General features: G+C 29.2%; 1 protein-coding gene across 4 annotated transcripts in view; it reads left to right on the plus strand.

Annotated features, from left to right (window-relative positions):
• The window catches only part of LOC129983942 (cGMP-specific 3',5'-cyclic phosphodiesterase-like), a 562,482-nt gene that overhangs the window by 179,227 nt on the left and 366,837 nt on the right, over window positions 1-16,418 (plus strand). For all 4 annotated transcript variants that reach the window (XM_056093672.1, XM_056093673.1, XM_056093670.1 and 1 more), the window contains exon 2: window positions 3,013-3,364. In XM_056093672.1, the coding sequence (XP_055949647.1) occupies window positions 3,027-3,364 (338 nt within the window). In that variant the 5' untranslated portion in view covers window positions 3,013-3,026. The remainder of the gene's footprint in view (window positions 1-3,012; window positions 3,365-16,418) is intronic.

Raw genomic sequence — 16,418 nt, forward strand, 5'->3', positions numbered from 1 at the left:
AAAATAATCTTAACTATTCGATGAACTAATCTCATCATATAATGGAATTATGTACGTGTTTGAGTTTAAAATTATGGAAGTGTTACTCTTTCATAGCTCTTTTATGTTCGTTCATCCATAAGCCTTCTAGGAGAAATGAAAAAAGAAAAATTATGAACAAAAATTTTGTGAAATACGAAAGTTCAGATGTTTGATGTTTCCATTTGGAAATGAATGCCATTGATTTTTTTTACATGAGAGACTTAGTTTGATACTGAGAATTAAATAAGTTATATAAATTCAAGATTATTTTATCTTATGATCTTGTTCTGTCTCCCTCTCGTTAAAAATGTGCCCAATCAGATATATTTGTTCTTATAATTTAAACCCGAAAGTTCAAAAAGGTTCTTTGATATTTTTTTTCTTTCTTTTTTTCCCTTGTATATGAACTTTGTAACCGAAAAGTCAAGAATATGATACTATGTTAAATTAGTTTGTTTCTCATGAGAATCAACATTTTTAAACAGAAAATGAACATTATTGAGTTCTTTTGAAAGTAATAGAGAAAGAGGATTTTTTTTTTTTAAATTACCTCAAATGTGTGTGTGTGTGTGTGTGTGTGTGTGTGTGTGTGTGTGTGTGTGTGTTGGTGCTTTACAGGCCAGATCGTTAGACCTACAGCTACCAAATTCGGCACATACATACCTTGGAGGTTGGGAATGTGAACCTGGGGTCCCTTTTTTTAATATTTAATTCGAATTTTAATAATTATTAATTAAAAACTAACTTTCCCGCCAAAATTTTTTTTTCATTTCTCCACTGCCAAATGAGTAAGACTTCAATTTTTTCCCACGCTAAAGAGGTTAGGCTTAACAAATGTTCGGCCGATTATTTCAAACGATTCTGTTTATTTTCTTTACATTTGGTGCATTTAAAATTAAACATTGCTAATTAATCGATCTTTCAGATTCATTCTGAAGTACTTTTGAATTAAAATAAAACAGAATAAAGGAAATTAAAAATTTCTAATATGCATAGCGTTACTCCAACTGGAGTAGAAAATTCACGCATTTGCATTACCATAATTGGCGTTGAAAATTCACACATGCGCATTGTGTTCTGATTGTTGACAACTATTTTCAACGGATATGGACTTGGTTTTGAAGGCTTAACATGTTTAAGCCTTCAAAAGGTTTAAATACTCTGTTTTCAGTACTCATATTTAAAAAAAAAATGCTTCTTTTCAGTAAAAAAAATGTTTTGATATCAATTGCACTTTGATCATTTCTACTTTAATTTAAAGCATAAATTCTACGGGAACTAAAAGAAAATTAGAGAGATACATATTACGTTACGGCTGAAGACCTTTATAATATTATGAGTGAATTATATGACTACCAAAATTTGAAGCTTTAAAATATTTTGATAAAGAAGCTATTAAAATAGGAATTACATTTTAATTATTAAAATTTTAACGAGCATTAAGATTGGCGAACCGGATGGTCGCCAAAGGTGGCTAGTCAATAATAAAACTCAATCAATGGACTAAATTTACACAATTCTACTGATAAATCAATATATATATCAGAATTAGAATTAATACAGAAGGGACATAAAGTATGTAAAATTTAAAACATTTTTAGTAAGTGAAATAAATATACTTCAGCAAATCAACGTAAATAAATAGTAATGATATATTTATATATTAATGGTGCGTAATATGTGATCTTAATGCAACATTATCTATGGTGCATCATTATACTGTATTGCCACATTATCTTGCATTCATATTGATCATATGAGTACAATAAAATGAAAAAAAAAGGATTCAATTTATTCTAGGAAAAGCACTTCTTATATGATTTCCTTTTATGTTCAGTATTAGAATATCGTTTTCATATCATATACGAGTTCCACCTACCTTATTATTTTTGTTCTATTATTTCGAAATACCGGTAAAACTTCTCTGTTTATTCTTCACTAAAATGACTCTGATTGTCATGAAATTTTTGCTGTTGTCTTTGAAGAAATTGGGCTTTTGTATTTAAAATAGTGCATAATTTTTAAAAACTTTTAAAGGTATTTTTACTATTTTTCCATGGTTCTTTGTGATTTTTTTATTGCCCCCAAACTTTCTTAAAACATATGACAAAATGTGGCCAATATAAACAAAATAGTATGATAATTTTGTATTAATTTTTAATGAATTTCTTATTTTAAGAAAATCAAAAGAATTGAAATGTTCTAAACAAGCATTGTTTCAAAAATTAGAGTCAATTCGACAAAATATGACATCAGTTTGAAAATCAGCATCATTAACCCCTTCGCATACAATGACGAGCCTCATACAAGCATCGAATTACTATAGTTTTCATTTTAAATCTACAATTAAATGAAGGTATTAAGTAATTTAAAATGAAAAATCACTAAATAGCGTTTCAAATGTCTTTATATTATTATAGGAATTAAAATAATAATAGATGTTCCAAATAGTGTGTGTCATCTAATTAGGAAGATTAGTAAATTCGCAGGTCAAGAGGTTAAACGCTCTAAAATCATTAAAATTTTCTTGACAACTATAAAAAAGTCTTTTGTTAATGCGCAGTGATACAATCAAATTCCGTATATTTTTTATTAGTTGCCAAAGGCATTCTGAAAATTAATAAGTTGGTAAATTTGAGGTTAGTAGATTCATTTTGAAAGTGAATAAGTTGGTAAATTTGAATTTAGTAGATTCATTTTGAAAGTGAATAAGTAGGTAAATTTGAAGTTAGTAAATGCATTTTGAACGTGAATAAGTAGGTAAATTTGAAGTTAGTAAATGCATTTTGAACGTGAATAAGTAGGTAAATTTGAAGTTAGTAAATGCATTTTGAACGTGAATAAGTAGGTAAATTTGAAGTTAGTAAATGCATTTTGAACGTGAATAAGTAGGTAAATTTGAAGTTAGTAATAGCATTTTGAAAGTAAGTAAGTTGATAAGTTTGAAGTTAGTAAATACATTTTGAAGTTGATGAAATTTTCTTTTTGCAGTTGCTGAAGTCAAAATGGCTGAACTCGAAATCGTCGAGGAGGATCCGAATTTCGACGAAGCGCTCCAATCTACTACGGAACATATTCGTGAGTCCACAGTTTCAACGTACCTGTCCGAACATGCCCGATTTGCTCGACAATGGTTTATTCGTAATGCAACTCCTGATATGGTATCCGAGTGGCTTGTAGGCCATGGATACGGACCAGATCCTGAAATGCCTGAGAATTTGTCGAGCCTGACGGATTCCTATGCTAAAGCGACACACAGTGGTAGAAATTCTGTCACTTCGGAATTGTTCCAAGATATGGTCATCTGCCCTAAGAAGAAGAAGCAAAATATATCGAACAACTTGTAAGTATAAATTATGAAGATTTTTTTATGTAGATTTAAAACAATGTGCATTAATTTATTGAACACATTTTACTGTTTACGCTCACAAATTCTAATTCTGATTACGCACGTTAATCAAGTCTGATATTCCGGCCAACTATTTAATTAGATAACCCTGTCTTTGCTTTTCTCAACTGGAGAAATGGGTTATATAATTAGATAGACATTTCCGTACAATTAGATAGTAGATGTAAACTACAGATAAGTAGAAGTAAACATGTTAAATAAATGAATTTTGGTATACGATTTCTTCATTGCTATTGGATATCAAAATTGCGTTTTAGTCAGTTGAAGAAAAGCATACAAAATGCATATTCAGTTATCTTCACTATGCTACGAAGCAAAGAGTTGACCGTCTGTCAGTCCGAGCTTTCGCATATGCGATAACTCATAAATAGAGTGACATAAATCAATATATTTACTATGTTATCTTGTGAAAACAACTGCAGTTCCGGTTCAAATTTTGGTTCCAATCGTTCGAGAAAAGGGGGTTCAAAATACGTATTCGCTAGAGAATTCAGTAAAAAGATTCACGGCAAAGATCTGTATTTCATAATTATTGTTCGCCAATGCCATGCAAAGAATTTGCTGCTTTACCAAAGGTCCAAAATTTTATTCCGGAAGAGGGGGGTGTAAAGTCTTGATCTAGACTGATTAAATAACGAAGTAGAATTTCCAGACAATTCTTTATTTTGCAGCCCTATATATACAAAAGAAAAACTTGTTCTAATCTTGGTTAAATAATTAGTTATTTACACCTGTAGTAGGAGACACAACAGTCGAAGTCGAAATTTTATCTTGAAACTCAGTTCTCCATCAATACGGAGAAACAACACCACAGGGATCTAACAGGTTGTTAGTCAACACGACCACTCCAGGGGTAATTCTCGGACTCCGAACTCGTGGGCGTAGTCCAAGAGTCTGCCTGCAATTCGTTTCTTCTCCTCTCCCTAAAAAAATCTCCGCACTTTATTTCGTCGACAATCTCCGCTCTTAATTTACATTGGACATTTGAGGTCTCTTTCGGCCAATCGGGGTTGAGCAATATTCTCCCTCAGCGGCGCCAGTCAGTCGTTGGAAGGTCCTTTTAGTGATGCACCTTTCATAACTGACTATTCTGGAACACGGAGTTATCATAGTCCTTTCACAATGAGAAACATTTAGCATTCAGATGTTTGGACACCCTTTTCTCTTTGAAGGTACTATCAATATCTCTTGGACGAGGAATTCCCACATGTAGTCTTTCACTGTAGTCGCTAATGAACAGATGCGAAACCACCCAGGTGAAAAGATCCACCATCTGGCTATCTCGAGGAGTTTAGTAAGTGAACAGCGACGACACAGCTGGCTGTAAATGTCTTATCTGTGCTGGGAAACGGGAATGTTACGGAAGGGGGGGGGGGGTAAAACTTTTAATTATAAGTGTACGAGAATGTTTCGAGGGGACCGCTCCCGTTGGGTGGTAGAGATTTTATAATTACATATTTTTTTCTTCTTTTAGAAGCTGCTGTACATATTTTTGTCCTAAATCCTATAATCCTAAACTTACTTTATAACTTCAAAACTAATCCTAAATTTACGACTGATAATTCCATCGAAGCAAACAGTTGACCGTTCGTGATTCTGAACTACATCTGTCGTTCCGTGTCAAATTTTGGTTTCAAAAAGTTGGAAAAAAAGGCGTCGAAAATACATATGCGCCCGAGAAATTCAGTAAAAATGTTAGATCAAGTCAAAGATATGTATTTTGTAGCTATCGTTCGCCAATGTCATACAAGAAATTCGCTGCTTTACCCAAGGTCCACGCTTTTATACGGGGAGGAAGGGGATTAGACCTTTATTTCAAAATATGCGAAAATATTTTGAGGAAGTGATTCCCACTGGTTAGTAGAGGTTTTATAATTGAGGACTTTTTTTTTCTCCTTTTAGTAGATGCCTTATACATATTTTTTTATCCAAACTCTTTTAATCCTAAACTTGTTTTATAAGTTCAAAACGAATCCTAAATTAGTTTTGAAGTACATATTTTCTGTCCGAAATCCTATAATCCGAAATCTTTTTATAACTTCAAAACGAATTCTAAATTAATTTTGAAGTATATATTTTTTATCCTAAATTCTATAATCCTAAATGTTTTTTATAACTTCAAAACTAATCCTAAATTAGTTTTGAAGTATATATTTTTTATCCTAAATTCTATAATCCAAAGCTTGTTTTATCACTTCAAAACTAATCCTAAATTCACGATGAATAATTCCAATCTTATTAGAAAATCAAATTCTTTTCTGAATAGCGCAACTTCTTTCAAGATGTTGAAAAGGAATGAGAAATCAATAGGAACTCAATTAAAAGAATGCTTCATTAGCAAAGTAATTTAATGAATTAGAAATGCGATCACTTTGAATTGTTAATAAGGTTTTTCATTTTTAATTGTACTTGCTAAATATAGCATTAGCAAAATCAAATTCGTTCAAGATAAAAAGAAATTTAAGTAACGTAAATACTGCAGTCAATTAGTACGGTATTAATTTTATAAATATTTTTCTGCTAATAGTACGATGACCTTTTAATCAATGATGGTTAATTTAAATTTAGGAGGCACAAAAACCATGAAAAAGAATGAGCCAAGAGAAATAAATTAAAATACATGACTTACTAATTAATACATTCATATTAAAATAATTCTTCTAGATTTATTTTCATAATTTAATTGTTTCTAGATTGTATCTAAAAATAAAGACTGCTGACTTAGGAATATTAATCGATCAAATAATTTTGAAATTTTATTTATTTCTCTGGATTTCTTCTATTGTGGTTTTTAAATTGGTTATGAGGGAATTTTGTAATCACTTTTTTACCAACTTTCTGATGTATTAGATTTCTGAGATTTTGAAAAGGGTAAAGCTGGCGACAAAATTAGAATATTTTAATATTTTTAGCATTTAATTATCAGTGAATAGATTGTTTTTATTATGATTCTCTGTGAGAAGATTGTTGTCTAAAAATTTATAATAAGATTTTTATTATATTAATATCTAGTCGGTCTCAGCGAGCAACTAGTTCAAGGCGAATATTGGCTTTATTGAATTTCATTTAAAGGTCTTATACATAACTTTATATTTATTGCTCCTTCAATAAAACATATTTAAATATAAAATTGTGATATAAGTTGTGTTATTTTAATACATCACTCTCCTGAGTATCCGATTCGCAACTATCCGGCCTAGGTTTTTTTTTATCGTAATTAAATGAGGAAGGCAAGGCATTGCAGACGCAGTCATCTATTAAGACCATTTTGAAAAATTAAAACCTGTAAGTTTTGACACGTATCTTAGGGTTACCTTTTCATATCCGTGTAACCAATTATGAGTGAAAAATAAAATCAGTTTTCTTAAGAATGAGGCCTACGGTTTAGTTTATCGTTTTGTTTACGTTTCCTTCATTTAAGTTAGAAACTACAAAATTTGTATTACAATATGAACAGTTTATATCCTTTAACTTACTTTTTCTCTAATAAATTCTTGAACATAAACATATAACTTGTATATCAAGATATATAAATTACCAGTACAGAGTCTTTTATTTTAACTCGACTGGCAACTGCGTCTTTGATTCACTGGGCCGTGGCCGCGTTCACATTTTATAAGGCTTGAGATCAATAAAGTGCTTACTGCTGAATAAGAAGTGAGAAAATACGTATTACGTAATACCTTTGGTATAAAAACTTTGTTTTCTGGTTTTGGTTGCAAAGAAGTAAATTCCTAGAACTCCGACCTATCCGGCTTTTTTTATTATCTGGTTCGCCCTTCCGCCACATTTGGCCGGATACTCGGGAGTGTATTGAAGTTCTTACACCTTCTCTTATTAGTGTCTGAACCTCGAAATCATCCAGCAAGATGGCGTCAGTCAATGCATGACGACATCTCCTCACATTTAATTACATATTCTTTAACTGGATGCTATAATTTAAATTTCTTATTCAAAATATACCAGTGCTGCCAGTATTAAATTTATGCGAGAACACTTATAGCGACATTTTAACTGGATTGAAACATACCAATGACAATTTTAGAAAAATCAAGTTTAATCTTTTAATATGTAGCTTAGGTTTTTAATAGGTCTTGTCAGAGCATTCAAGGAAATAAAATAAGAAAGTAGAAATTCAATTGAATATCCTTAAATTACGTAAAAATACTGAATGGAAAAAATACAATGCTTTAAGTCCTTAATTTTCAGAAATTGTAGAAAATTTCGAAGGAATACCATCATAATAATGAAATATAAATATCACTGAAGAGATGCTTTCTGAAATTTGAACATAGAGTAAAAATAATTTTTGTGTGAAAATTCTCCAATAATTTTCGACAGTAAACGCCAAGATATTGCTTAACATTAAAATGCAAAATGAATTATTATTAACAATTTATATAATAATAAAATGTATTATCATTTAATACGTAGGACAGTCAATAAGTTAGTTAAACTCCTTCATAAAGTATTTCAGCGGAAAGTTAATTTGATGAAACTTTGTAGCAACGCTTTAGGCATTTATCAGTATAGTGTGACTTAGCGACTTTCGCAATATAATTTTAGTTTTTTTGGATAATCAATCGTACACATGTCATGGCAGCTGTATGTAGCTTCCAAATTCGAAATGCGTGCAGTGAGTGATTTATTCTTTGATGAAAGGATGAAATTGCATTGAAATTCTTTGGTACTGTCCGCTTCAGAATCCCAAGAGTAATGATTTTTTTTTGGCTACTGTACTTCTCTAAAGGATGGTACAAAGGTAAATGAATAGTTATTAAACCTATTTCTGTGAATTATATAATTTTTAACTAGTGATGAGTGTAAACATCTCTTTCCACTTTTTTACATGAGGCGTTTATTCGGTCACCCCCTTTTTGACGGAATAAGCGCCTCATGACGCATGCTCAAAAGCACGGAGTATTTCCAAATACACGAATGAACAATAATTGTATGAAGTGTATAGAGAAATTACAATGTTAGGCCAAGCTATCGCAAAGTGGTACAACATATTGATGAATTGATATAAAAATATTGATGGGAAAGACCATCAATTCCGACAAATTCTGTGATCGCTGCTAACGTAAATGACATTGGATGGAATTTACTGCAGAAGGCACTGAAACTCTTGTGCCACACCTCTATAAATGTTTAAATAACGGTGGTAAATACGTCTAAAAGTAGATTTTGCGTGGAATTTTAGGAAACAAATGAAGTTATTGCAAATTTTAATTCACTGAAAGAGAGCATCTAGATTGTTTGACCCTCATAATAAGTGCTAATTGAAAATTCACTCCTAAATTATTATTGCCCCTCTGTAAAATATAATAGGTAATTCTTGATTAAATGGTCTGCAATTTTGTTGAAGACAAAAAGTACTTTGACTTTTTCTCTTTTATTAATGATAGAAAAGTATTAAATTATGAAATATAATAAAGAATTAAAATTTAAAATTTAAAAACCACACTATTAATAACCGATTAAAAATCTGAATATATATATATATATATATATATTATCAAAATATTGTCCTTACAATGAAATTACAAACTTTGAATCACTGGAAATAATATTTTAAGGAAATTAAATCAGATTGATTGTCAAAAGAAGGAACATTGGAGAATTCTAATAAAACTTTTAAAAGGCTTTATAAATAAAAAAAAATATTATCAATTTATTTGAAATTTGTCTATTAACACTTCACGTTTTCACAGCTTTATTTTTACTCCCATAATTCTGAATAATGAATATTTCGGTTTTCTAATTCAACAAACATAAAAATATGCTTTTAAAGTTTTTGATTTTTATTATTAAAATGTCAATTTCCATTTTTTTTTTACTTTAATAAATTAAATGATTATTGGAGATTATATATAAAATAAAATTTGCATTTGATTCGAATGTGAGGCTTAAAGATAGAAATGACAGTTTATAAGATAAATATTCAAATAAGTATCTCATGCATTAACAGAACACCTGCATGTGAAAATTGTTCTAGAACAGATGAACATAACATCACCTGCTCTAACGTGATTTCCATATCTGTGAAGGCCAGATACAGCTCTTGTCAACTGGTTGCCTGTTTAAAATTACAAAGCCTGTTTCTAACAATTTACCTATAGCTTTGAAACGGAATGTTAATTTCAGCAACCAGCCAATGCCTATTCCTGATTTAATCATTATGACATACTACATTTGCAGTAACCTGGCAAACTGTAAACATGTAGTGAATTAGCTACTCATAAATTGTTAACATGTAATAAACTATACATAAATTGTAAACATGTATCCAATTACATATGACGAAAATGGTAAGTAAACAATGCATCTTGTCTAACCTTTAAATTCACATTATTGCTTTGTGATGTGGTGTCGGTTGATTTACTTCCTAGAAAAAGCAAAAATAATGTGAAAATTAAAGTAATGAAGTGCATTTATATGTAATACGTCAGCAAGATTGATTACTCCATCCTAATGTTTTATCTGTAAAAAATAAAGAAAGAACAAAAATTGAATAATTATAATAACTTTTAAGAATACAAACAATATAGTCAATTACCCTTATACTATAATAATCCCTGTATAGAAAAGTTCTCCGTTCTTGATGAAAATCTTTTTTCAACTTTTCAAAGCTCAAAAGTTAATTAAAATAAAATGAAAGTTAACAGTTTTTTGAAGTTATTGTTGTTTTTCAACTATATCTTCCGAAAATATTTTCTAGCAAAAATAATATTTGCATTATCAAAATTAAGATAATTGTATTTTATATCATGCCAATTTCATTCACAAACGAGATTTTCTTTATGTCGAATAAAATTTAAAAAATTTAATATTATGCACAAGTTGTAACGATGTTTTTTTATTGTTCTGAGAATATTCAAACTAATGTTTTCATCCTATTAAACCATTAAGAAGCGTGCTTATACCGATGTTAAAATTTCTTTTTAAAGTTAAAAGACTTTTTTTTTGACATTCACTGATTGCAAAATTTTTTCTTTGCACGTTTTGTATTTCGCTTCCTATTGTTTAATATGTAGCTATATTTCAAATGCCTATATCTGACATATAGTAACTGTATCCGTCTTCTGTTATATTTTTAGAATATAATTTTTATGACTCATTTTTACTTTAGCATGAAAGCAATATTCAAAAAAATACCATAATCTTCAACCATCTCTATCTCGAAATTTTGTCGAATCTTTGTGTTTTAGACATTTCTGAGTCTGAAGGCATATAGATTTATTATCATAATTATAGATGCATATAAAATGTTAGACGAAATCTATTAAAAGTGGTGATCATTTATCTGCATATTTACATGTATGCAAACGCGATAACTTAAAAACGCAGCTATGTAGATAAATAATGTACGATGTGCGGTTTATTCCTAAAATCGTAGATTTTTATCAATTTTTAGACTCATTCAGTGGAAAGTACTTGCACATATTAGAAAAAATGATTATTCTAAAGGGTCTATATTGTACAGCGATTCAAAAGAATTTCGGGTTACACGAATCAGTTCATAGATAATATCCTTTCATTAGCAAAATAAAATGAATCATTTGTTACAAGACAACAACTATTCTAATCAAATGGAAACATTTATTGTATTTTATCGATCATTTCATTATAAATCTTTAAAAAAAACATTTTTAAATATGTTATTTCCAAATGAGCAAGATATTATATGAACAATGTGACTGGAAAAGTAAATATATGATGTAACTATTTTAAATTTTGATAATAATCAAAAAATAAATTCAATTACAACTAAATCGGATGAGTATTAACAAAAAAAATGAATTCTTATTGAAAATAAAAAGAAATATTGAATGTTTTAGATTACCTGCTATGAATTACAATTAAGATTTTTTTACATGATATCCGAACTATATTATTTTCCGACTAAAAATCTGCAATATGCAAAGAATAATATATAAGCTTAATTTGGAGTAATACATAATGCTTTAATAATACACGGCTTTTTCTAAACGGTACTTAAAGCTGAGATTGATAAAATATATAATTTATTAATAAAGGACTTCTCAAATAATTAACGCATTTTTATTGCTTAATTTTGATTAAAAAGTATCTGCGACTAAACAACTAATTTCGATTACATAACGAAAGTAAGTTTTCTGGGCAAATCTTTTTGGATAACAAAATTGTCAGTATACTTGTGAAAGCATAAACATTGTTTTTATCAAAATCAAAGGATGGAGGTTCCTATTAATAATGATAATCACAAACTCAATATCTTTAATGAATTAAGAATAAAATATCATATCATGTGAATCAAGTTTGCGATGTAAATTTATTTATTAGTGAAAGGCATTTATACCGTACCATATGGAGTAGTGACAGATTCACAGGCATCTGACGTATGTAATAATGGGTGGTGGACGTGACATTGGCATTTGATGAGACAGGTATTTTGTTTTTGATATTCGGAAATCTAGGTAACGCTATTATATTTATTAATATAAAGTAATTCTTTATCCATAAATATAAAGCAGCTATATTTATGGGTAAAAAATTCGACATTATTCACAGACATTATAAAGTTTCGAATAGGCTGTGTCGTAGCAAATGCATGCTAAGTGATTCTCATCACAATACGAAAATTAAATTAGTTACAAAAGGGAATTGGTGTAGCAAAACTGTTCGAATATCAAGGAAATTTTATTAAATTCACAGGTACTAAAATATTCCAAAATATATTACAAGGAGTTTTCTGAAATAAACCGAAAAAATTATTTTTTTAAGTTATTCACAGATAAGATCTTCATCGCTTTTATCTACATATAAGTTTTCTATTCTTAGTTTACCCATTGGCAAAAGATAAAAATACAGCCCATTGATAAAATGACAGCCTCAGTGATGCAATTCTCATGTTACACGAGATACAATAAAAGTATTACAATTTCTAAAATTTCGAACGTATTGGTCAATATTGTAAAAACTGCGCAATATATTGATGCCATTAGAATGAAAGAAGGAAGTAAAATTCTATACAGGAAGATTATAAGCTTTAGAAATTAGTTGCATTCAAATAGCAAGACTCTATTGACCTTTGGCTTTAGATTTTGTTCTTTGGGGTCAAGAGTATAGAGCGATACTGTGAAAACTCAGCAATACATTAATGTCGATGGAGTGAAAGAAGAAAGTAAAATTCTATACAGGATTATTAGAAGCCTTAGAAATTGCTTGAATCTAAAAAGAAAAACTCTAATGATCTTTAGATTTTGCTCTTTGGTTACTGGAATTGCCTCGTCATGTTATAAAAATAAACCTTTTGAAGTCCTTAATTATCGGTCATTTCTTTAGCGTCTTCTTAAATAGTTCCCAAAATATTTTTAAAAGAAGGGCTCACTGGCACTATTTTTAAAAGCTCTTTACTTAATATGCTTATTCAACTGATCAAAAATGACTGCATTAGCTGAATAGCTATTTTAGTCCCTGCGTAAATGAAGTGATGAAACGGCTCAAGTCAATTTAATAGTACTTGTCTATTAATCGTATTATTTAAAATTATTAAATTTTATATTTCTGTCACGGCATTATGAGATGAAAGCCCTAAATTAATCTTGTCTGATTGTTTAAGATATGAATATTGGATTATAAAGTTACTAAATCTAGCCAGTTTTCTTTGCATTTCTTTTGCATTTTTACCATAATCAAAGCATTAGAAAGTAGAATTGAGCTTTTCGTAGTAATATCACTCAATTTACTTAGATTTAAAGTAAAATACCTAGAGAAATTCAAAAGAATTTCGATAAATATCGATAATTGTCTAGTAATCTTAAGTTTTGTCTAAACTGAATGTCTTTAATACTAGCTGATTGTTTAATATATTAATATTTTATTAGAAAGCTGCTAAATCTGAGCAGTTTTATTCACTGGACAATTGTATCCGTTTCCTTTGCATTTCATATGAAAATAAAAGCATCACAAAATGAAATTGAGTTTTTTTAGTCATATCACTCAACTAACTTAAATTTGAAATGAAATATCTAGTGCAATACAAATTTTCAATAAATATTAAAATTGGGTATTCTGAAATAAATAATTATTGGGTAATAAATAAAGAAATAAATATAGGGTATTTTGAAAATAATTAGTTTTGCATAGAAACACGGAGACAAACCTGACATCAATTGATATCAATACAACGTCATTTATCAGAAAGTATTGTAGGATCTAAAGTTATTTGGACACAACCGTTAAAAATTAGTTCAGTAAAAGTCGTGATTAAAGCATGATGTAAGCATAGATGTATTTGTAACATCACTTAATTTACTTAAATTTAAAGCAAAATATCTAGGCTGATTCAAAATAGTGTCAACACTTTAAAATATATATTGGGTTACTGAAACAAAACAATTTTGTATAAGAGTAGATGAGTAAGAGCGTCATCTGTAAATGGTAGAATATATTGTTTCGCAAAACGTGACCTGGACTTGTCGAATCAAAATTATTTCAATGAAAAAATAGTAAAAGCATGTTAAAAGCTTTGATTTATTTCGACAATATATTTCTGCCGTGAAGGAGGCCGCGGTGGCATGGTGGTAAGGTCTCGGCTTGTGAGCCGTAGGGTTTCAGGTTCGAGACCCAATTCCACCAAAGAACCGTCTTGTAAAGGGGTCTGTTGCACGTTAAATACGTCATGCCAAACTTCCTCCCGCTGGTGTGGTGTGGTGTGGAGAGGCGGGTGCCAGCTCAGGTGTCATCCTCGTCATCTGATCGTGATTCAAAATTACGAGGTTGGTCCCAAAATAGCCCTAGTGTTGCTTTACAACGGGACGTTAATATAACTAAACTAAACTTCTGTCGTGAAGGAATTTAAAACTTGTGTATATATTATCAAGCATTAATTAAGGCACATGTATCGAAGAATGTGCAAATTTGCATTTTTCTGGAATCGACACTCATTGAGCACTTGAGTGTCTCGAGAAATATTCTTTATTAAAAGTGTACATCTGTTTAATTAGCCTACTTTGCATCATAATTTTTTTTTCATTGCTAACATCATAATGGACGTTTTTGTCTGTATGACTGAAGCAATAATTATTTTCATTGATCTGCTTGACTTATCCTTAACTTTGGAAGAAATCAATTGAAATTTCAATGTTTTAAATCAGGCTTTAATATTATATTCAGTTTCCAAATTTATGAACATTAACTATAACACTAAAATGAATGAAATTTACTGGCATCAGTAAGAATTTCCCAAAGAAATCCAATAACCAAAAAGACATACTACTGTAATTCGAGATAAACATTTATTTGGCATAATTTAAAAGTTTGGTATATTTAATGGCGTTAAAAAAGATGTTCGAATATTTAAGCATTAGAAGGGAAAAATTCTTACATCAATACAATATTTATTGCTGAATTTGTTTAACACATATGGAATTTTATACATATTTAGAACAAAGCTGGTAAGTTATTCCACCAATCAAGTAGTCATTAGATCTATTTCTAACAGGTTATTTGTCCACAATTTAATTTTACTTCACACGCAGAAGAAAATCAACAATCGAAAATGAATCAACATTCAATTATTCCAATAAATCTGTGTAGAAGCCATTAACTATAAATGCATGAGGCATCTGGTCCATTGCCTTTAATTAATTCATCAATTTCACCTAACCCATACATTAGGTGCTTTGTCTTCAACGCCTAAAATCGTGGATAAACGATGTTCGGATGATTAAAGAGGTGTTCGGATGATAGTTATATGAGGAAGCATAATAATAATAATACCTTTGATGGGCAGCGTTAACTATCACATTACTGTAATGTTTCCTGTAATGGATTTTTGTATGGTTATAATATATTTTGTTATTTAATTTTAATTTATTAAAATTTATTTTTTTTAATAAATTTGAGATTTGTACTAATAACTTCGATAATATATTCAAGTTCTGTTTACAGATTTAAATATAAGGTTGTTAGGAATTTCTAATTTCTTTGGCATTTTGTAAATTTTATTCATTGGATTTTTTTTCTATTAATAATTATACTCATATATAAAGAATGGAACGTTTATTTTAGAAATATCCCAAATATTCTTGTTGAAACTTAGATATAAAAACTAAAATTAATTAGTAAACTTTAATAAAAGAGATAATTTTAAAATAATTTTAAATTCTTGATTGTTCAATCTATAATCCGCTTATATGATTATATATAAATTTTAAAAAAAACGATACTATAATCGATACTACTAATAGTATAATCGATACTTTATATCATATATTATAGATAACAATGATGATAAAAAACTGGACGTAATTTCAGTTTAATTTTGTTTAAATTTTCTATTGTTTAATCACTTATCCGCCTTAAACATTTAAATATAATTATCTGTTCTTAAAACTATTCTTTATTATCATCATTATTTATCAGATGTAAATAGGCGTAGTTTCCAGTTTAGTTAGATTAGAACTTTTTTTTTTCTTGCTTAATACATGCAAAAGCTTTTCAGCTGAAAGAATGGTCTTGAATTTGTGTCATTAATAGCAGAATGATTAATATTGCGAAATACACAAAAATACTCAATATCATTATTCAATTCCAGATCAAATTGATTTTGATGCAGATATGTCTAAAACCCAGACTCTATCCTCGATATTATTTCATTTCTACGCAGAATTTTGTGTAAAAAATTGAGGTAGGATGTAAAACCCAGGGTTTAAAAGTTGAGAGCTAATAAGATTTTAAGAGCTTAGCTGATTAAAAATCTTTATTCAAAAGAAGTATTTTTTTTTCAGCAATAATTTAATTCTTTACAAAAAGCAAATTTTTAATTTTCACTTTCCTTATGAATGCACTTTTTCTGTTTTCTTAATTTATTAAATTAGGAAAAAATAAATGAAATTAATACTTCAAAAAGAGAGTAATTTATTTTCCTTTTAATAAACCGCTTAGTAAATTGCTTAATTTCTTTTAATGAAAAAAATTAATTTAAAAAATCTTTCAGGAA

This window comes from Argiope bruennichi, chromosome 9 (genome assembly GCF_947563725.1).
Source record: "Argiope bruennichi chromosome 9, qqArgBrue1.1, whole genome shotgun sequence".
NCBI lineage: Eukaryota > Metazoa > Arthropoda > Arachnida > Araneae > Araneidae > Argiope > Argiope bruennichi.